Here is a 22,157-nt window from a genome sequence, read left to right as displayed (position 1 = left end):
CACAGGTGAGGAGGGAGGAGAAAACACAGGGGCCACAGGTGAACATAATCAGACAATTAGACACACCAGGGAAACTAACAACAGGAGGGAAAACACAGGGAAAAGGATCAGACAATAAACAGGAGGAAAACATGACAGGGAGAACAACAAAAAACCCAAACCTAGACATAGAAACGTGACATAACCTAAACATACAAAATTACAAACGTGACATAACCCTAGGAGTGTGACACTGGGCGATATGGAGAAAAATCATCAACGAAATTGTTGACCAAATGCCTTGATAACGATATTAAGATTAAGATTTTGCTCTCACAATTAAAATGTCCCACTGAGGGATGCGAAAAGGATTTCCGATTCTGATATCATAACACTATAATATCACCATATAGCCCAGCCCTGCCTTAAATCCATCTCACATTAGCCTTGTAACCCAGTCAACATGACGATGTATCCTTGGGCAAGATACTTAACCCTGAGTTGCTAATGATGGCATGGCCAACAGTGTGTGAGTGTGTGTAAACGGTGTGGCAAAATACCAATCAGAAAACAGATTAATGACAAATAGGGGATGACAGAATATCTTCTTCTTCTACTCTTTAGCTGAGAAATAAGCCGAGATACATCTCTTAATATGGAGAAGCTTCATCCTACCAATATGCCTGTTGGCGAGGGGGTGGAGAGTGCGCAAGTGCTGGCAGGCAGGGTGAAGCAGACAGCAAGAGGAAACAGATAGAGAAAAGATAACAGTTGTCATGACGTCAATTAGCTACAAATGGGAGCTGTATGCTCCATGACCCAAAATAAGAAACTCAAATATCAAGCAACTACACCCCGTTATTAGAGTGGATCACAGAAACAATAAGAACATCCACACTGGGCAAACTAGATGCAATGGCATGTTCAATAATCAATGCAGATACAGAAATCTAGGCGTATTGATCTTTCACAAAAACCTTGGAAGCCTCTTTGATATCAAAACGGGATCCATGGATACTCCATATACATAATGTATGTGTGACATTAGAATCTAATAAAGACTTTGAATTAGGGATGTCCCGATCACCTTTTTTTGCTCCCGATCCGATTCCGATCATTTGATTTTGACAATTTGCCGATACCGATTTTTCCCGATCCGATCTTCATGCAATGCATTAAGAGAAAAAAAAGCATTCAAGTTGTCCCTTAAGGTTATTTTTTTATTTAAATTTGATATTCTATCCAACATGGATATAGCTTCTTTTTTTCACAGCAGCATTGGATCAGTTCAGTTGTGCAGCATTGGATCAAAACAAAATAAAGCTTATCAGTACTCGTTAGCTTACTGCTACAATTAGACACTGCGCCCTGCCCACTCTTTTGCCAGATTTGAGAGAAATAAGCAATCAGGTCTATGAAAACAAGCCCCAGAGAAGCAACACATACATGATGTTGTGTAATTTGAAACCAAAAATAAGGCCTCAGGATGACTTTAAGACTTGAACATGGTCATTTTTGTTTTGTAACATTGTTTAAAAAAAAAAAAATAATAATTTTAAAAATCCGATCCCCGATTTTTTAGTCCCGATTCCGATCTTTTGAAAATCACGTGATCGGCTCCGATCCCCGATCACATGATCGGATCGGGACATCTCTACTTTGAATATATGTATGATTAGAGACACTTCATAATTGTTGAGTCGTTTTTTTGTCCGATTTACGTAGGACGTAAACCCTCATTTGCACTTGTTCTACCTCAGCTAATAAATCTATTCATTTGGGCAAAAATGTAATGTACAATAGGAATTCTTCATGCTGAAATTAGAGCCATTAATTAATAAAGTGAACTAAAAAAATCAACTTGATTGTGATAAGACGTGGATGGTGATACAATTCTTTGAGTGCGTGCAGTCAGTTTTGGAGAGTGAGTCAGTTCTAAGTGGGCCAATTATTCAACACACAGATAAGTAGTGTTTATGAAGCAGGATTTATAAGGACTCAGAATGATAAGAAATACTTTGCTTTGCCTTATATTTATATCTATAGGTTTTCTGTTTGCAGATCACACCATTCTTTGTCAATTTGTTATGTTCTGAATCTACTTCTAGGACAGAAAAAGTGACTTAATTTTAATCCTGATACATCTCAAAGAAAGAAACAAATCCCATGTGCGTCAACACACATGGTATACTGGATTTTGTTAGGAAGAAGAGGTCCTGATTTCCTCTCATACGTCTTTTTTATATTGCTCAAAACATTTTCAAACCATGGTGTTTGTTCAAAGTTTCTTAATAAAATATGGAATTGTAAAAGATATCAATGTATCACGACATAATAACTTTATGATTCACCTTCCCCCAATACTAGTATTACTTAACAGAGCTGGAACGTACCTTAGTGTAACTCTATAAAACCTTTGTTATTCTATCTATCTTATTTAGCCAAGCATAACTGTGCTGCCTTGCACCTGCTAATAGCTAACGTTAACTTGCTCTTCTCCTATCAAATTTGACACATATTTGTTTTTCACAATGTAGCATTATCAGGGGGGGAAAAAAGGGTGTTACAAGAGTGAGTCTACTGCGTTTCATTCACAATTTCTAGCTTAGTTTCAAGCTAGCACCTACGGTACCACGGTATCATCAAATTTTTTGAAATGTATAATCAACTTGACACCGAAGAGCAGTTTTTTGTGGCATACTTAATCAGAAGCAGTTTTTTATAATAATAGTTAGACTTATTACAGGAATTCCAAGATGCGCCCTCCCCTGCCCTTCCACTCTAATGCTGTGTGTTGTGTTTTTTGGTTGCATCTTAGATCGTGTTTGTGCCAGCTCGCAGCCTGTCAGGAGTCATCAGAACATCTTGCAGTTGGTGGAGGGCCGTCTTGACCACGATGGCGTGACTAAGCTGGGCTCAGGGCCTCCAGGGTTTCGCCCGGTGCTTTTCTCGCTGAGTGGTGACACATGTGTTGTGGCAGGGCAGCGTTACAGGGATGCATTATGGGCTATCAGGGGACGGCTTGTTGTGGCTTTGAGGGTTAACAGGCCAGATGTATTAGGGTGCGTGGCTGCATGAGGTGGATGCAGCCCATTAAAGGCAGACACGAGCATGGGTTTTAAAAGAAAATAATACAGTTAAAATCTAAATGTCTCTTTTCTACTCCAAAAAATAAATTTTTGAATAGGTTTTATGTTAAAGTATAAAACCTAAAGTTTGTTGTAATAGCTATTGACTCCAACTTTTATTTTTTTAGAATGTGAGGCATTCGTGCCAGTGTCTGTACATGTTAAAAAAAAAATAGTGTTGCAGGAATTAGTCTTAAAATCTGTCTTTGAAAAGTTGCTAACAAGTGTCTAAATGATACTACTAAATGTCATTCCCACAAAATTATTATGCACATATAGCTTAGCGCCATTGACGCGCATTTATGTGACTGTGATGTAGTTCCTTTAAAGCAGGGGTGGGGAACTTCCAGCCCCCGGGCCGCATATGTATGGGCTCAGAACAGTCTCATAATACACACATGCACACAGAAGGATTCACACTTGTATTTCCGGATCCACACTTGTGTTTTTCAATTACATGTAAATACAATCCAAATACAGAAAAAAGTTTTACATATGTATTTTTGATCCTCACATATTTGCTTTCCGTTTAAAACCCCTGAACCTGCAAACAGAAACCGCTTTCTGTGCACGGATCGCTGTGCATTCGTGTGTGGGTTTTTGAGACTCCCCTGACGGTCAGCCGATTCATACTTGTAATTTGTTCTATCTATAGCCAATCAGATGTCTCCTTCATTCTAAGCCAATCACATGAGCGCGCCCCCACGAGGGTATGATTTATTGCGTTCATGACACTTCATATACGCATTTTGCGCTGTCCGGTCAGCTCGCTAAACAGAGGGCGGAGCTTCAGGTGATCATGCAGAGCTGCGTGCCTCCGACAAACTCAGCAGCTAATCTGATCCCTCTCTCGCGTCCGGTTATACTTCACTCGCATTTATGTCCATATCGATCAGATCCAGCTCTCCGGATCGGCCTTTATAGAGAGCACCGATCAAACTATTAAGAGTGAATATCGGCCGATAATGACCGGCGGGGCTCCCCCCCGTTGACAGTTCACTGTCTAGCACTGGCTTCGTAATGCACTGATCGATTAGACTAAGCTAACCTGTAGCTGCTCCCTCCACACTCACAACTTCATACAGACATAAATAAAGCAGCTGTATTCGCCACAGTAAACACACATTTAAAACGGTTTTGCCTGCCATTTTTGTGTACACTCAAGCATTCATCAATGGTTCGGAAAGTGGCGCTGCACCTTAATAATGTCAAGGCTTGTATTTGCGTGCATTTCCTGTTCGGAAAGCTGCAATGTACTGAGAGTGGAGGTGTCCTGAGATTAGCGCCTGCAGGCAGGCTCCGTGAACCTGTCAGCTCCGGACAGCGCAAAATGCGTAAATGAAGCGCTACGTCATGAACGCAAGAAATCTACCCTCGTGGGGGGCGCGCTCAAGTTATTGGCTTAGAATGAAGGAGACATCTGATTGGCTATAGATAGAAAAAACTACAAGTACGAATCGGCTGACCGTCAGGGGAGTCTCAAAAATCCCACACACGAATGCACAGCGATCCGTGCACAGAAAGCGGGTTGTGTTTGCAGGTGCAGGGGATTTAAACGGAAAACGAATATGTGAGGATCAAAAATACATATGTAAAACTTTTTTCTGAATTTGGATTTTATTACATGTACCAGGGCAGGAATTTCACGAGGGCCACGAGGGCCATGGCCCTCCCACTTTGGCCTTGTGCCCTTAAAAATGATATCTGCCATAAGGCCACAGTGGCCTTGATGCCCTAAGTTTTGTGGTTTAGCAGTCTGCCTCTTTTCTGACACGGCTTCAACACCAGCATATTTTGAAGGAGGAAAAAAAAATCAGCGGTGCACTTGATTTGAGCCTGGAATGCACCGCTCGGACGGTCTATGACAGGGGTGGGGAACCTCCGGCCTCCGGGCCGTATACGGCCCTCGAGAAAATTTGGTACGGCCCTCGAGGTAATTTATAAACACACGCAAAAAAGAAAAAGATTCAAGAAATCTAGACCGCAAAATAATTAAACAAGCTTGTTTTTCCTGGCCAAGGTCAGGGTCCTTGAACACAACACGAGCCTAACGTGTCATCACGTGGTATATTTCTCGTCTGACAGGAGTGTAGTTCTAACGGAGAGCACCAGAACGCGGCTCCGGGCCGGGACTTCAGAAATTGCAGTACCCATAAGGAGCTGTACACATGCAGCAGTTTTTGCGTGGCTGTGTCTTTAGATGTAAGCCCAGTGGCGATCTGTTCATCTGTCATACTGATCATACAGTCAATAACGTTGTTGTTATTAGCATCTGGTTAGCTAGCTATGCTAACGAATATAAGAAGCTTTTTCTCCAACCAGTGAGGTAAAGGCACATCTTTATATGATCATTATAGTTATAGAAAAATAAGAGAATAAAGTAAACAGGTATACAATACTAATATGACAGTAAAAAAAAGTTGTTATTAATAAACAAGAATACAGTTTAAAAGGGAAGTGATTCGTAAAATATCCATAAAGAAAAAGATCTGCTTACAGTTCTGTTTCATATGGGTGTTGAGAGATGTATCCATAGATCTCTTCATGTTGCTCTCAAAGTGCACCAGATTGATGCTTTTAACTTCAACATTAAAAAAAAATCTTCCTGGTGGTGCATGCCCCCAAACCCCCCTAGATGAGGTTAGATCCCACCCCCCCCACACACTTAAATCATGTCCACATGGATATGAAACTAAATACATTTGCACACATCTTGTATCCAAATCTTTCTGTTTTGGTGGTCATGCCACGGTGCATGAATGCGCGGGTCATGGTCAAATATCTGGATTAAGAGGTTGCTTTTTCTTTGCACAGCATGAAAGAAACGCGAAATGAATGGGCTGTGATTTGAGTTTTTTAAGCAGACGTTGAGTTCAATAATTTGTACGGCCCTCGAAGGATGTTGTAAAAATTGAAATGGCCCTTGAGAGAAAAAAGGTTCCCCACCCCTGGTCTATGATGACAGTTGACATCAGTCTAGGACCTATCTCCGCCCACCCCCTCACGCGTCCGTGTGCGTAGGACGGTCTAGGACCTAGCTAGCTGATTCTCCGCTCAAGAAAAGGCTGAGGTGAGGTAAGGTTTTGTGATGATCCTGTTTGCCGTTAAGTTTTTCATTTGTCCAGCTTTAAGTGTAATTTTATGGATAACATTACTATTTCTTGCTCGTATGGTAATGCATAATTATAATATTTTGAAGTGTTTTTGTTACTACTTGGATAAGTTATGTTGCAGTTGTGTTCTTTTTTTATTATTATCTAGTGCTAGGCAGTTAGCGCTGTGTTGTTAGCTGTCAAAGATAAGATGATGCTTAATAAATATATATAAAAGTATTGTAAATGCATATACAATCGTAGTCACTTCATATCGTATGTGAAATCATTGTTTTAATTTATGGCCTTGGTGCCCTGGCTTTTGGCCTTTGTGCCCTTAAAAAATTGACAACTCAAAAGGCCAAGTGGCCTTGCCCCTAAAATGACGAAATTCCAGGCCTGACATGTACAGTATATGAAACGGAACACATTTGTGTGTGCATTGAAAAACACAAGTGTGGATCCGGAAATACAAGTGTGAATCCTTTTGCGGATCATGAAATACAAGTGTGAATCCTTCTGTGTGCATGTGTGTATTATGAGACTGTTCTGAGCCCATACGTATACAGCCCGCGAGACCATTTGGTATGGCCCTCGAGGTAATTTATAAAGAGACGAAAAAAGAAATCTAGAACGCAAAATAATTAAACAAGCGAGTGCCTGTTTTTCCTGGCCAAGGTCAGGGTCCTTGAAAACAACACAAGCCTAACATGTCATCACGTGGTGTATGTCTTGCATGACAGGGGTCTAGTTCTGCCGGAGAGCACCACAAGGACGCTCCAGCACTTCATAAATTGCATTACCCATAAGGAGCCGTAAACATGCCACAGTTTTTGCGTGGCTGTGTCTTTAGTTGAAAGCCCAGTGGTGATCTGTTCATCTGTCATACTGATCATACAGTCAATAACTTTGTTGTTATTAGCATCTAGTTAGCTAGCTATGCAAACGAATATAAGACGCTTTATCTCCAACCAGTGAGGTAAAGGCACATCTTTATATGATCATTATAGTTATACAAAAATAAGAGAATAAAGTAAACAGGTATAAAATACTATATGACAGTAAAAAAAAAGTTGTTATTTACAAACAAGAATACAGTTTGAAAGGGGAGTGATTTGTAAAATATCCATAAAGAAAAATAAATCTGCTTCCAGTTCTGTTTCATATGGGTGTTGAGAGATGTATCCATAGATCTCTTAATTTTGCTCTCAAAGTTCACCAGATTGATGCTTTTAACTTCAACATTTCAGAAAACAATCTTCCCAGGGGAACATACCCCCGGACCCCCCTAGAGGAGGTTAGGTTCCCCCCCCCCCCCACACTTAAATCATGTCCACTAGGATAGGGGGCGCGAGTCATGGTCAAATATCTGGATTAAGAGGTTGCTTTTTCTTGAAAAGACGACATGAATGGGCTGTGATTTTTGTTTTTTTAAGCAGAGGTCAATAATTTGTACGCCCCTCGGAGGATGTTGAAAAAATTTAAATGGCCCTTGAGAGGAAAAAGGTTCCCCACCCCTGCTTTAAAGCAAAACATTAGTTTTTTACTTCTGGTGATTGCGATAAACCTTTTTTTTTAAATCACAAAGTGGTGTTAATCTGTGGAGATTATCCGTTTGAACAAAATGTGTAGGATTTATAAACATGTTTTTTTCTGCAATATACTAAAATCCAATGGAAAAATCATGCTGCTTTTTCCGGATTGGCCTACAAAGTTCGCCATCGCATCACTACTCAATTCTCCATCGTCTAAATAAATTCACGCTCTTTTGCAAAATGTAAGTCATTGCAGACAGTAAAGTTCTGTAAGGAGTCTTTAGGAAAAGGTTTTGCAGTAACTGCAGGACTTCAAGGAGAAGGATCTCAGGTAATGAATGCAGTTTTGGTCGATGATGGTGAAGTCATAAAGTCTCGGCTTCTATTTTTTTGCACTTGCGCATAAACAAAAATGTTATTCTTGTCTATCAAGATGTCCACCTTAGTTGTGAGTCTTTCAGGAGCACAAAGGAGTATTCATGATGGGGAAGAGTTGCCTTAGGGGAAACAGAAGTCTGAGGCTACACCCTGTATCACACACACACACACACACACACACACACACACACACACACACACACACACACACACACACACACACACACACACACACACACACACACACACACACACACACACACACACACACACACACACACACACACACACACACACACACACACACACACACACACACACACACACACACACACACACACACACTAACGCAGCTCAACTTGTCTTGGCAGAGACAAAACAGCAGCGAAAGAAAGGGACAAAGGGAATGAGATGCAAAGCCTGGAGCCTTTTTTTCCAACTACCATAACCAATGACGTGACATCAGCATAAAATTATTGAAAATCTATTGAAAACGCAATATGGACTACTGCAAAAATAAAATCTCAGGAAGCTCAATATTATATTTGGTAAAGGCTACATTTGGGTTGAAACACTATTTTGAATAAATAGTGGCGCTGCAGCGATATCCTTGTCTACAGACTGAACAGAACATATTTGTTTGTTACAAATCCTCTTTAAAATAAATGAATACATGTTTCAATGATGATGTGAAAATTATATTTTATTTTTTCCACATCATGCAGCCCTAATTTCTGTCTTTCAGTGGTAATCTCTACTTCCCTTTGTACTGAAATATTCCGTTTGTTGCACTCCACCTGCTTTTTGGCAAATAACATACCATCACAGATTGGTGTATAAACATCACACCTAAAGTGGTGTTAATGTCATGCTCAGCACCACGTCTGCTGAAAGGTAGCCGTTAAAAATGCATTGCATCTCATTCAGCATGCACTTCATGTCTGCTTAGAGCCGTGTTTTGAAATGCTGCTCCAGATGTGAGTCTGAGCGCCCCGCTGAGAGAGATGAATGGCTGGGGGGGGTTGCAGGCTACCTACAGGTTCACATCCTTAATGAGCAGAAGAGTCTGCTGAGAGCCAGATATGATTGATAGCGCCGCGACAGAACTGGAAGAGGGGTAAACGCAGCGAGGGCTTTTGATAAAGACGATGGGGCGGAGGGCTTTGGCACGAAGCAAAGAGAAGGAATCTGGCATTGGACTTGCCCGAGATCAATGCCAGCAAGCCTTCCTCTTGTTACAGCCCGGCTTCTTTGGTCTGTTAGTTAAATCTAAGCTGGATGTTTCTTCCTGTTGCGTGCCCAGCTATATTCCACGTAACACACTTTTCCCTCCAAGGGAAACAAATAGCAGAAGGTGGGATTCCTGGAAAAAGACTCGGATGTTGTTGCGAGTCGAAGGGAAGACATAGGAGATATTTATACATGTATTGCTCTTACTCCGTCACACTTAATATATTGGATTTTTTTTTATCCGCTTTTAATAGTCCACTGCGAGTGAGTCAAGGCTTTTGACACACTAAATCGAAGAAAGAACCGAAATGACATCGAGGAGAGAATTACAACAGAAGCTCTGCTAAATCGTCTCCATTCAGGCGGCAGCAGCTATACAGGCCACTTCAGGATTTGCAGCCAAAGGCAGTCCCCACGAAATAATGAAGTGAGGCTGGATGGATGCCAGGAGGGGGCTGCTTATATCAGCCTGCATAATGTGTTGGACCAGGGTCTCTGTCATGTCATATAGGGAAGTATTGACGGGCTAATTCTAAACAATCCAGCAGTATCACATCTAATCGTTCTACTGCAGGATTATTGGAAATAAGTACTCAGTTCAGTAACAGTTCGCATTGGACTTAAGCAATGTTGCTCACAATCATCTTAACAATAATGTGAAATGTAATACACTTTTGTTCTTAATTTTAAAAAAGTGTTTTTGTTTTGTTTATGACTTTTTTCACAGAATTCTGACTTTAACCTCCGAATTTTGAGTATTTTTTCTCATGTGGACCTAATACTCTGCCGTACAGAAATACTCAAAAATGATTTTATATACAATTATCAATTTAAAAACAGCCCATTTAACAATAGGCAATTGTTTATCTCTCAGTGTAACCCCTTTGGCTGATGGTAAGGGCGTCAACAAAATAAAAGCACTTGCCAAAATGTATAAATACATATAATATTATTATACTATATAATTTATCACAAAGAAACACAGTCATATAAACATCCCAGGCTGTGTGAGAGGAATAACTTATGGCGCCAAAATGCCCACTTTTACTTTTTACCAATTACTCAAGCTGATACTCACGCGACTTAAACATAAGTACACACGAGCTGAACGAATGTTATCTTACCTGTGTTGGTTACCTCGTCCTCGGCTCCACACTTGCTTTGTGTTAAAAAAAATCCAAAAGGTGTTTTGATGAAAAATCGAAAAAGTCCCGCTGAATAAACACCACCGTGTCCTCTGTGGCAGCGAGTTGTTCTAATTTTAGCTGCTAGCAAACACGCGAACCACACTGGCGGTTTAAACGCCACTTATGTAATTACTAGTTAATGAGCGAGTTGTCTAAATACTTATCATTACTCTCACAACACGCGCGCGAAGCATCCCCGCGCTTCCCTGGTCGTTTTTCTCTTGCTCTGTGCTGTGGAATTAAAAAGGTGTGTTAATGGTGTCTCGGTGCACTGGTAGTCCACTCAGGGCGGGAACCCGGGCTGCAGGTTCCGAGCAGCTCGTCGCTACGGACGGGTCGACAGTTAGATAAATGTGCGGCGGAGAAAACAACATCAGCGCCGCAGCTCCATCCCTCCCAGGCAACTACTGAGGAGGCGTTCAAGGACTGCTCGGAATTTACCCTACTCTACGAGTCCTACATTGTTGATAAACTCTGTGATTTATTGTAGCAGCTGTTAACCATTTCATTTAGTTAAGGGCAGCAGCCACTACTGTAAACTACCTAATTATATTTACTCAAGAACTGTACTAAAGTACAATTTTGAGGGATTATGTAATACCTCTAAATTGTATAGTATAATCAACATTTACATAAGACTTTAGTTCCACATGGATTAAATTCACAAGCTACCCTGCAGTCATTCAAACTAGCTGCACCTTTACCAGCTTTGAGAACACTTTCATGATCAATCATTATAAAACATATCATATATATTATTCTGAAATCGACCAACCTCCATAATGGGTACTTTAAGTAATTCTTCCACTTAATATTTTCATTATTGATTATGCTGGCAACCAACAATGCATTAACTCTATTTACCCTTTTTTTATTTTCTGACTTTATATTTCAAGCAAGTATCTGGTCTTCAGCATGAGCTTTATGTATACCAATAAAGTGTATACATTGAAATAAACAATTTTTTTGTTCTAATATTTATACACACATTTTATTTGATTTTATTTGTTTTTATTCTAAAATGTAGCAAAACCCAAGTCTTCTAAATCTTATTCTGATTAATTTAATATCAATATACATAACCAATATAGGTAACACGCCTCACAAACTTTGAACAGGGATCTTTTTTGTATTTTTGATTAAAAAGGCTCTTAACATAAAGCAACCACCATAAATATGAATCAAACATAATACATTCAGTCTCCTCAATGTCACATTGATATTATTATTGTTTACCTGGAATTCTTCATTATCATAATTCTGACAGCACTTTAAGGCAATCTAACACTTTTTTTAGATGGATTGTGTTGAAGGGAAGGTTGTGTGTTGGAGATCTGCTCTGTAGGGATGTGACCGACAAACAGAGGGGAGGGAGGGAGCAAAGCCCCTCTCATCTGTCATGCATTTCCCCTTTGATTCAGCAGCAGCCACTGAATCTTATTTTCCAGCATTTGTCCCCCTGGGTGCTTTGTTCTGCATTCAGCTGCGGAATGTGCTGGAGAACGCAGTTAATTCTTCAAATCTCTGATTTTGTTTTCTCTCCTTTTACCTTCGTTTTCCAAAAGCTAAAACTACCACTGAAAGATTCTGGTTTGAACCAAGATGGCAAAAAGCAGGGGTGTCAATTCAGCCGGACATACTAATATCTGTTCATGTGATATAACATAAAGCTCATATGATCAGTAGAGGAAACAACCCTATGAAGTGTTTCCATTTAACGTGCATTTTCGATTTCTATCGCTTTTTTAATAAAGACGAGAAAACATCAGTGTCCAACCTAGGGGAGGTATCAGTATTGGTTGGGTTATTATTGGGGGTTTGTGAAATACTATTACCTTTTCTGTATGAAAAGTGCTATATTAATAAAGTTTGATTTAAATGGAATTTGGGCTCAAATAAAAAAGGCACTATATATATATATATATATATATATATATATAACATATATATTTGTTTCAATTTCTACACATGAACTAATGCGACTTTCACAATTTCCCTTGTATCTTACAATTCTACAAAACACTTTTTTCCCCAAAAATATTTGTTATTTTTTACTTCCAAAAGTTACTAATTCTTTAATCTGTTATTAAATGAGACAGCACCGTTAGTCAAACTCGCCTCATAGAAGTTGAGAGTAATCTTCTTTCAAACAAGAAAAATCAAAAATGGATAATATAATTGAAGGTCACATTTTTTGTACATGCAATAATTGCTCCACCTGTTGGTTGTTTTGTGGCAATGTGAACATTTTAAAGGGTTGAATAACTGAATCAAGTGTATCAAAAGCCCAAAACCTTTAGAAAATACTGTATACAATATGGATGTTAGCTCATATCAACCCTACTGTAGTTGTTTTATGGTAAATGTAAGTATGTAAGCACACAAACATGTTATGAAATGTCGTAGGAAAAACCACTCCCAAACAAGTGTTTTTCTTTTTTCTTTAAACAATAATATCACATAAATTCTCTCTATCATACATCAATTTGTAAGACATTTTACAAATTAAACTTAGCCTGAAGTACAGAAGAAAAGTAAAAGCACATTAAGACACTGTGACAACTTTTGAAAACAGTAAGGCACCAATGCCGCCTGTGGCATAGGTAGGTTCCAAACTAAAAGACAAAAGAAAACACCATTTAAGAAAAGCTTAAAAGCAGAGGAATATAAAAAAAACTTGTCAAGGAAATAAAAAACCATAGTGGAAAGCATAAACATTTTCTTTTAAAAACATTATAAGTGTCAAACATCTTTTTTGAAAAGATTATCAGGACAAAGCGCTAAAATCATTTAGAACCAAGTATTTTAGTTTGTTTGTACTGAAACTAAAGGAAGGCCATAATAGTCTGAATTTGAAATGCAGCTGAATTACTAATTGTGAGAAAATAACCACTATTGATGAATTAAGCGAAACATTTAAATTCCACTGAATTTATAGTACTTTCAAACAGTATTTTAGCAGTATTTCTCAATTGTTTGTTTGTGGTTATACATTGGTTTGCTTGTTTGGTTTGAGTCTGTGAATTTCAAAACCCCAGACACCTTTTAGATGTCTCGGGTTATCCAACCGAATTCTTATCAGGTAAAAGATTGTATTTTGATTGTTGAATTTTGGTGTCTGAATTACATTTTTCTTTTTAAACTTGAATTGTAGTTGTTTTAATTTTGGAGGCAAATTTCCATAATTCCCATAAATAAAAAGATAATTGTGCACTTGCTTTTTTTAAAAGGGCAATTAGAAATACTACATTTTGTAAAGCTTTACAATCACTGGTAATGCAATTAACTAAGTTTCAGTTTTAGATTTTCAATTGCTTCAAGAAAAATAAAGCCATTTTGGCATATTTTAGCTTCCGTACATTTTATAGCAAGACCTAGTGTTAACGTCCAGAAATAGATGGCACGTTAACACCACTAATAAGATGATGTGTGTTCCTCTAAGGAAACTCTGAGCCTGAACATTTTCATTTTATCTACCCTAATTTATATATACGAAGAAAGAAATTCAACTTCTTCACTGATGATATTATCTTGACTGTGGAGACTGGCTGCCATCTGACAGTGTGAAAGATCACACTCTTTCCTGAACACCTTCTATTGACTCAACACCATCACTCCCCTTTTTTCGGCAGGCTGTTTTTAATTAATTGACGTAAGATCATATCAAATGATCTGATGATGTGATGTACAAGTGAGCTACTGCCATGCTATCTTTGAGACAGTGCTCTTCACTGTTGTGCTTCTGTTCCACACTGTTACAAATCATCAAAGGTTTAAACTTTGTAAGATTGTTTTGATTTGAGCTCTCGTTACATTGCTTCAGAGAAGGGAGTTAAAAGAGGACACTGTTAATTCTCCTCTACAGAAAATCAATTAACAGAATAGACAACAGCAAACCAGAATAGTATTGCTCACAGGGGGCTTACATCCACAAACACAATTCCCTCCCCATTATAGATACAAAAATAGATAAGAAAACATCTACTGTATATAAAGTATATGGCAGACAATAAAAATGTGGGTTACTTTGTGCCAAATCACGTTAATTAAATTCAGAAATAGTTACACCCAACGAGAAAATGCAGTAACTATCTATATCACAGCACCCCTTACTGAACCTTTCCTGTCAACACACACACACACACACACACACACACACACACACACACACACACACACACACACACACACACACACACACACACACACACACACACACACACACACACACACACACACACACACACACACACACACACACACACACACACACACACACACACACACACACACACACACACGGTAAACACTGCACAAAGCAAGCTTTCACCACAACCACAGGCACAGTTAAGAGTATATGTATTTTCTGTTGTCTGTAAATGAAATGAAGTGAGAAAGTAGCCACAGCTAAAAATACCTGTAGACATTCTGCCAGTCTGTCAATGCACACTATTCCCTTCAGTGAGTGTCTGCTTTCTGGAATTATGGATGCAGGTCTGTGTGCTCTCAGGGTGTGTCTGTGTCTGTTTTTGTAACGGGTCCACTTACAGAAATGTATGAACTGACTAAAACATAAGGCAAAGGAAATCTGTGCAAGCAGCCACAGTACTTATTAGCACCAGAACTGGCGAAACAGTAACAGGCACATGTTTTTCTCACATGTACTGCTGTGATATATCAGCAGCAAGTTATTTCTAATTCAAGAAAAATGTCATCAATGCCTTTGACATTCTCTGTGATGTTTGACTGGTGGATGGTAACTCAATATCGCACAACCACCAAAGTAAATACAATGATCAAATGTAGGCTAACATGTCTGCCCATGCTTTTACAAAAAAATTGTGAAATGCTTATTTCCGATAAATTACAGGTTTTCTTTTCTGATAAAGATATTGTTTGTTAAAGATCATTAGTGGAACACATCTTGTGAACACATATGCTTATTTCTTCTCAGAAATAGCTGCTATACGCCATCGAAGCAACCGTGTTATTTCCGATAACGTATTTTTTTCCCGATAGAAATATAGTTGTTCAAAGATCATTAGTGGAAAGCATTCTTAATACATTTTTTTTTTTTCTCTCAGAAATCAATGCTAAAAGCCAGCGCAGCACCAACCGTGAGTTGTTTTGCTGTATTGCTGAGAGCGATTCATGAAAGTGTGGTTGTTCATCTCAAATCTCTGAATTAGTTCCCTGAAAGCCTATCCAAAATGGCCAGCACTTCCTTGGCCTCTAAATTACTTAGATGATGTCTCTATCCCTAGAGAGCTCTGCTGGCTATATGTCTGAATTCAAAACATCATTTTGAAAAAATTGTAGTGGGCAATTGGGGTAATAGAAAGAAATAAAAAAGTATATCTACGATGCGATATACCATTCCCTACAAAGTATCATCCCTTGGTATTGTATTGTTACATTTACAACATAGTGATTTACCTGATTTGTATACATGTTCAATTCATGAAACTTCTCTCACTAATGTCTTCCCTGTATGGTAAAGGTGTTCCGTTTTTGTTTCTAGCCCAAGAACAACAAGTATAGTGCGATAAATCAACACGCTCCATTTCCCAACGCATCACGAGTTGAACCACTTTGCGTCAACATTTAACATAATTATTAGCACAACGCATCAAACTATGAAGCCTTACTATGCTCACAGTTTAAAGCAGGCGGATAATAATGTGAATTCTAACAAAATCTACCTGGTAAGTTTTAGTAAAACAGCGTGGTTTGGGCTAGACTAAGTTCATTTTGCAATAGACGCCTAATGTTGTCGCATATGGGAAAACATTTACAGTTAAAAGCCTGATTTGTTTCATAGAGTAATAAAAGGTGCCTTGTTTGCGTCCATATCAGGGTTAGGTCCAATTCAAAACCTTTTTTTTGACCGCATGAAAATGTGATTGGCCTGGATTGATACATCACGAAAAAGGTAGCTAGCAGCATTGATAGTAGCTTAAGGTCCACATCTCCTGCTTAAACAGAAGAAATTCACACTCAATAGAAATAGTGATGTTGTTTTCTCTGAGGCAAAGCATGGCACAGTTTACTGATGTAACAGGAAGTTGCTACAAACAGCTAGCCAGTCAGGGGGTAGGAAAAAGGTTTAAACTCCGTAAAACATGATAAAAAAGCACTTCCCTGAATCAATAAATATTAATTTATCACAAGGCAAAAGTCTCAGTTAAAGGGAAAGTGTTAAGATTTGGCTATATCCAGATTGCAATCAACTGAATACCATTCCGTTAACCAATGTCTTTATGAAACTGCGGTAAAAAGGACGGTAAGTGCAAATCGTAGAAATTCTCAGGTCCTTCACCTTGCTCCTTGCTCAACCTTGACATAACTGTACTATAGGAGCAACACAATTAATGTGGCGACTGGCAGAACAAAAGTTATACAAGTATGATGGCCTTTGTAGAGCCAGTCCGTTCTCGTACATGGCGATGCAAAATGGCGGACTCGAACGAAGAAGTCCCACTCTTAATGTAGATACACAGAGCTCATTCTAAACTCACGAAAAACTAAAATAATTCCTTGTTTCAGGTGATTTTACACTAAAACATAGATATGAATACTATACTTGATTTATGTAAGTATATCCCCTGAAAACTATACACTGGCCCAACATTTTTATATTTTTTGATATTATTTACTAAGAGTTAGCCACTGAAAAATGTGGACATGGTTTATTTGAGGTCCTGGTAACAAAAGCAAACAATCCCACAACTGTAATTGAATTATTGCCTGAAATCACCTTCTTCTAAGTAAGCCACGAACACTTTAAACCAATTAAGAAAAACTGGAAGCAAGAACACGTGAGTTTCATGGAAAATAGAAGTATAGTAAATCATATATTAAGTCCTCAAAGCCTTTAATAATGGTGGGGCAAAGTCTATTTCAAAAGGGAAAAACATTCTACTTTTAATTTGAAAAGTTCTGGATTGTAAACTTAGAAAAGATTTTCTTGGTGAACCTTTAAATTCATGACATAAAGTTGTAGTAAACGTGAAGAACAAAAAAACTGATGTTTTACATTGTAAACCTCTTTAGTAAAATGACAGATAATCCTGGTGTCAGTTGTGTGAGCTTGAGGTGTGTATACACAACATTATCCCTCTACTCAGAATCTGCTCTTTGAAAAAGAAGCTTAGGTCATCACTTGGCTGTCCATAAGAATAAATCACATTACTAGCCGTGCTACTAATCAATGGCTGTCAGCGATTTTTCAAACAGTGCCATGAAAATGCTTATATTGTGCAAAGTGCAGACACAAGTTGTTTTGTGTCTTTTCCTTCACCACCACTGACTGGTTCATTGGATATCTTTCACATTCATCGATTCCAGCTTAACACATCCATTTCTTACCCATCTGGGAAATAAAAATGCTCTGTCCAGTTACCCTCACTCTTCACTTGTTCTCTTGCCGTTAGGATTCCAACAAACTGTGCCAGCGGCAAACCTGCTGTCCTTTAGACTCTTTCATCAGAGTCCAGTGGGTGAGCTCCTCCTCTCCGGAGCTGTTGAGGCCGAGCGAAATCCATCCGATCATCTCCTTACGCTTCATGCTGCGCTTGTTGTAGACGGAGAGGATGAGCGTGACGTCCGATAGCTGGAAAAGAGCTACCTGGAAGACAAACGTCTCTTTGTACGTTGGGTTGGGCTGTCCTCGACAGATGGATGTCTTACACTTGGACATCTCGTGGCCCATGGAGTTCAGTAAGGTCAGCTTAACATATGTATCTGAGCAAGAAACAGAAGTAGATCATTAAAGAGGAAATTATGTAATCTCTAATGGCCTGTGTCCACATAGTGCCTTTTTGAAACGTTCTTGAGAAAAAGTTGTTTTCCTCCTTGCTCTACGGCTGTGTAGAACATTATATAGTAGCTAGGGCTGTCAATCATTTTAAATATGACATCGAGATTGATCACATGATTTCCACAGTTACCTCTCGTTTAATCTCAAATGAATCGCACATTTTAAATGTACCTTAGATATATAGTTTTTTATACTCTTATAAACATGGTAATGGACAAAGAGGATTGCTTTATACAACATGTATGTTCATTATAATTGCAATAATCCAAAACAAAAATAGCTGTAGCCATAGTATTTTCAATGTATGCTATTTTATTCTTCTACTATACTTTATACTTCTAACGCTGGTTATTAACGCAGCCCAAGGGGAGCGATGTTAGTTTGTCATACAACATTAAAGATACTTTGATGAGATATCGTTGTGAAAGAAACTATAACAAACATTTCTGCCAAGAATAGGCGCTATGTGGAAACAGGCCCTTAGACATGGTTTCAACTGATGGCACCTGACTTGAGTACTGGATCATTTGTGCAAGATCCCACTGTTTCCTCTTTGTATTCTCTTTGAAATTAAAGCATTACTGCACGCTGCAGCTGTGTTTCCTCTGCAGCAGAGTGTGACCCATTTTCACCCACAAAGCATTTGTACTTGTAATAATGTCACTGCAGTCGGTGTATACCATTATGACCACATAGGATGCTGCTTTTCTCCTGATCAAACACGAATCGCAGCTGTGAGTGTTCCTGATAACAGAGCGAGAACTCAAAGGGTGCGAACGGTGTTACTTCTGTCTTGTTGCTATGCAACTACTGTATGTCTAACCTGAAGTAGGGGGTCATGTTGAAGATAAAAATGGACTAGAAAAAGTTAGTAATGCCTGTGCTTAGAGGATAAGGAGCCTCTTCTAAAACAGATGATGTAGCTAAAATTAATGATCCTCATCAGGAAGCCCTCCAGGAGCTGCTATTATTTATCTGACTTTGACATAATGTCAGTGTCATGACATACATAGAGACTTTTAGAGCCCAGGGCAGTGTCCCAAAATGTGATGCATTTCTGCTGCAAACAAATGAGAATATTCAAATACAGTACATATACCAAGTCCCTGATGCAGAATTGTAATGCGTCACAGCAACGGTATTAACAGACATTGCTCGAAAACGGAAATCTAGCTTAAAATTCTTATAATCAAACAACAAAACATACATTTTGTACAGATTGTAATGTAACTGATATTCCCAAGCTGATTCCCTTCAATTTGAGTGTAAATCAGTGCCTATTCCGAAAAAAATCACTCCCAATAAATCTTTTTCATTTATCCGCGACAAGGAGAAAAGTAACCACAGGCATTATCAAGTGATTTAGCATTCACCGTTTCCTTTTTCCACTCCTCATTTCCATGCCCAAAATCATGATATAAACTGAGGCAAATCCAGCGGAAAGCAAACGAGGCGAGACTGGCAATCACAATGGCTCTTTGAGAGTGTTTCGCCCCTCGTCTACCGCCGCACTCCGTAATAATGCTGTGTATTATGTTCCTGTCTAAGAGGGAGTATAAGGAATGAATTGCCGAGGCTTTCATGCCGTCGAGTGCCAGCTGCCTTCCAACGCCGAGCTCACCGCCTCGAATCACACATTCAGTTGCTCTCTTTGACATAAAAGCACAGTGGAAAAAATAGCCTTGATTTCTTTTTTGACTGCTGCTGAATGGGCTCTGTAGAGCTGTGGATGTCTTAAGTGGTCAGTAGCGGTGATGCATGGCTCTTTGGTATTGTTGCTGAATGAGAGGGGGCTGCGACTGATGATTAACTTGACTTGTCGCCTCCGTACTGTTTTGAAATGATAGAAAAAGGAGCTCTGAAATTGCTCCGCATCTTTCACCACGCTCTTTCCACTTTGTAACAAAGTCAATCAAGGCCTTCATGAGGATTTTGCACAAAGATTTTTCCCTGTTAGCAGATGTGACTATTTTCTAAATGAAATGTGGATTCGGAATGTGGATATGCTATTCAGGAAAGCACAAACAATATCAAAATCTGGCAGATAGTTATTTAGTTACATGAATAAAAGGAACGCAGCAATTAATGGGAGGACCGGGCAGTGTGTCTTCCAGATGAATATGGATCTCTCTGTTCATTTTCTGTTTCAAATGCTGCAAGCAGAACTGTAAAATGTTAAATTATAACCAAAGCGTGCAGAAGTGTGCTGTTAGAATAAAACCAGCAGTGGATGATGCACAGCTTTTCCTTCTTGCTGGAATTAGCATCCTAAGTGTTACTTCTGAGGTAAAACATAAAAGACTTGCAGGCATCACGAACACGAGAGTAACACAACACCGGTAATGAGAGTGGGAGCAGGGTGCAATACATTCATTACACATTAAAAAACAAAGGGACAGGGGCTACAGCAAGCAGCTATCTCCATGGATACGTGTTTGAAGAGGGTGCGAATGTAAAGCATTTAATGCTATGGTTTTCTTTGAAAAGTAATTTTGATTTAGTACCATATTTTACTTTCAGAAACAAGCATTATGTATTTTTTGCCAAGAGTGTGATGAGAAGAATTGATACAACTCTTGTGTTTGTATGCTATGTACGCAGCAACAGCCAGGAGACCTTTAGCGTAGATTGGCATAAAGACTGGAAGCAGTGAAAAAAGCTAGCCTAACTCTGTAATTAATTACCCACCCACCAATAACTCAAAAGCTCTCAACTGAAATGATGGTATCCCTCATGAGTAATTCATCCCAAATGATGACGTTATTTTGTATTCCGACCCGGAAGTTAGCATCACAACACCATGATAATGTCCACTCAAAACAAAAATCGCGGTAAGATGGCTAGGTGTTACCACTGCTAAGCTAAAGGTGGCTAATGTTGGGCGTGAAGAAATTTGGAAGTCTAATTTATCCGCTTGTTAGCAACCGCTGTTTTTATGAAAAATACATTCACCAGTGGGGTGTTTACTGACATATTTTATTTTGTAGAAAAAAGTGTGAACATCTCTTAAGGCTCTGTTAACCACAAATCATATTTCACGCAATTACTAAAAACAGATTCAAGAAAATTACAGAAAGTGGTTGAATACTAACTGATTTTCAGGTTTTAAGACTCATTCCTGCACCATTCAATTGATCTTTTGATGTATAACTCTCTAAAACTGAAATGCTTATTTCTTATAATGTGGAACGGTTGCTTAAAATAAAACAATTATAATAAGTTGACAAGCTCTTGTGCTAAATGTCTATGTTTTCCTCGTAAATAATTTATTAACAAAAAATTGTTTTTTATATTTGAAGGGAAACCAGATAAGTAAATAAAATAGTTAGAAATGTACACTGGGTCTATTAAAATGGACAATTGTCAAAGTGTTCCATGAAGCATCCATGAAGATAGTATGAAATGGTCGACAGCGAAAGCATCTCACTATGCGGCAGGGACAGAGACTCACCTCTGATTATATAAACCTGTCCACCTATCAAGTGTTTTAGGCAACAGAACAGCCCGTCTGACAACAAGGGTTGGACAGCAGTAAGAAAAAACAACAGACCAAGATGTCAAAAAGGTAGTAGGGTTAGAAATATCAGGAGCAGACATGACAGAAGATGCACGGGAAGAGAAACAGGGTCATTAGGCCACAACATCATACAAAGTTCAACAAGAGGCGTTTGAACTTAGACCCCTGAAAACTGAGCAGGAAACAGGGATCAAACCGGAGGCAAGCTGAAAGCAGGTAGAGCAATGACATAGGAATAGGTTTTATACTTCTGTCTGGATCATTCTTAGTTGAATAAATTAACCTAAATAAT

General features: G+C 38.9%; 2 protein-coding genes across 2 annotated transcripts in view; both read right to left on the bottom strand.

Moving 5' to 3' along the window:
- Positions 1-10,921, bottom strand: part of sertad4 (SERTA domain containing 4) — a 55,295-nt gene extending 44,374 nt beyond the window's left edge. The window contains exon 1 of the mRNA XM_079692979.1: positions 10,467-10,921. The gene's annotated coding sequence lies outside the window, so the exon portion shown is untranslated. The remainder of the gene's footprint in view (positions 1-10,466) is intronic.
- A 2,072-nt stretch (positions 10,922-12,993) lies between these two features.
- The window catches only part of syt14a (synaptotagmin XIVa), a 182,403-nt gene continuing 173,239 nt past the window's right edge, over positions 12,994-22,157 (bottom strand). Inside the window, exons 8-9 of the mRNA XM_079640299.1 lie at positions 21,800-21,856; positions 12,994-18,272 (exon numbers count right to left, since the gene is read on the bottom strand). Of these exons, the coding sequence (XP_079496425.1) occupies positions 17,959-18,272; positions 21,800-21,856 (371 nt within the window). The 3' untranslated portion in view covers positions 12,994-17,958. The remainder of the gene's footprint in view (positions 18,273-21,799; positions 21,857-22,157) is intronic.

This window comes from Notothenia rossii, assembly GCF_949606895.1.
Source record: "Notothenia rossii genome assembly, chromosome: 7".
Classification (NCBI taxonomy): domain Eukaryota; kingdom Metazoa; phylum Chordata; class Actinopteri; order Perciformes; family Nototheniidae; genus Notothenia; species Notothenia rossii.
The sequence above is the reverse complement of the archived record's forward strand: the minus strand, read 5'-3'. Positions and strand labels throughout refer to the sequence as shown.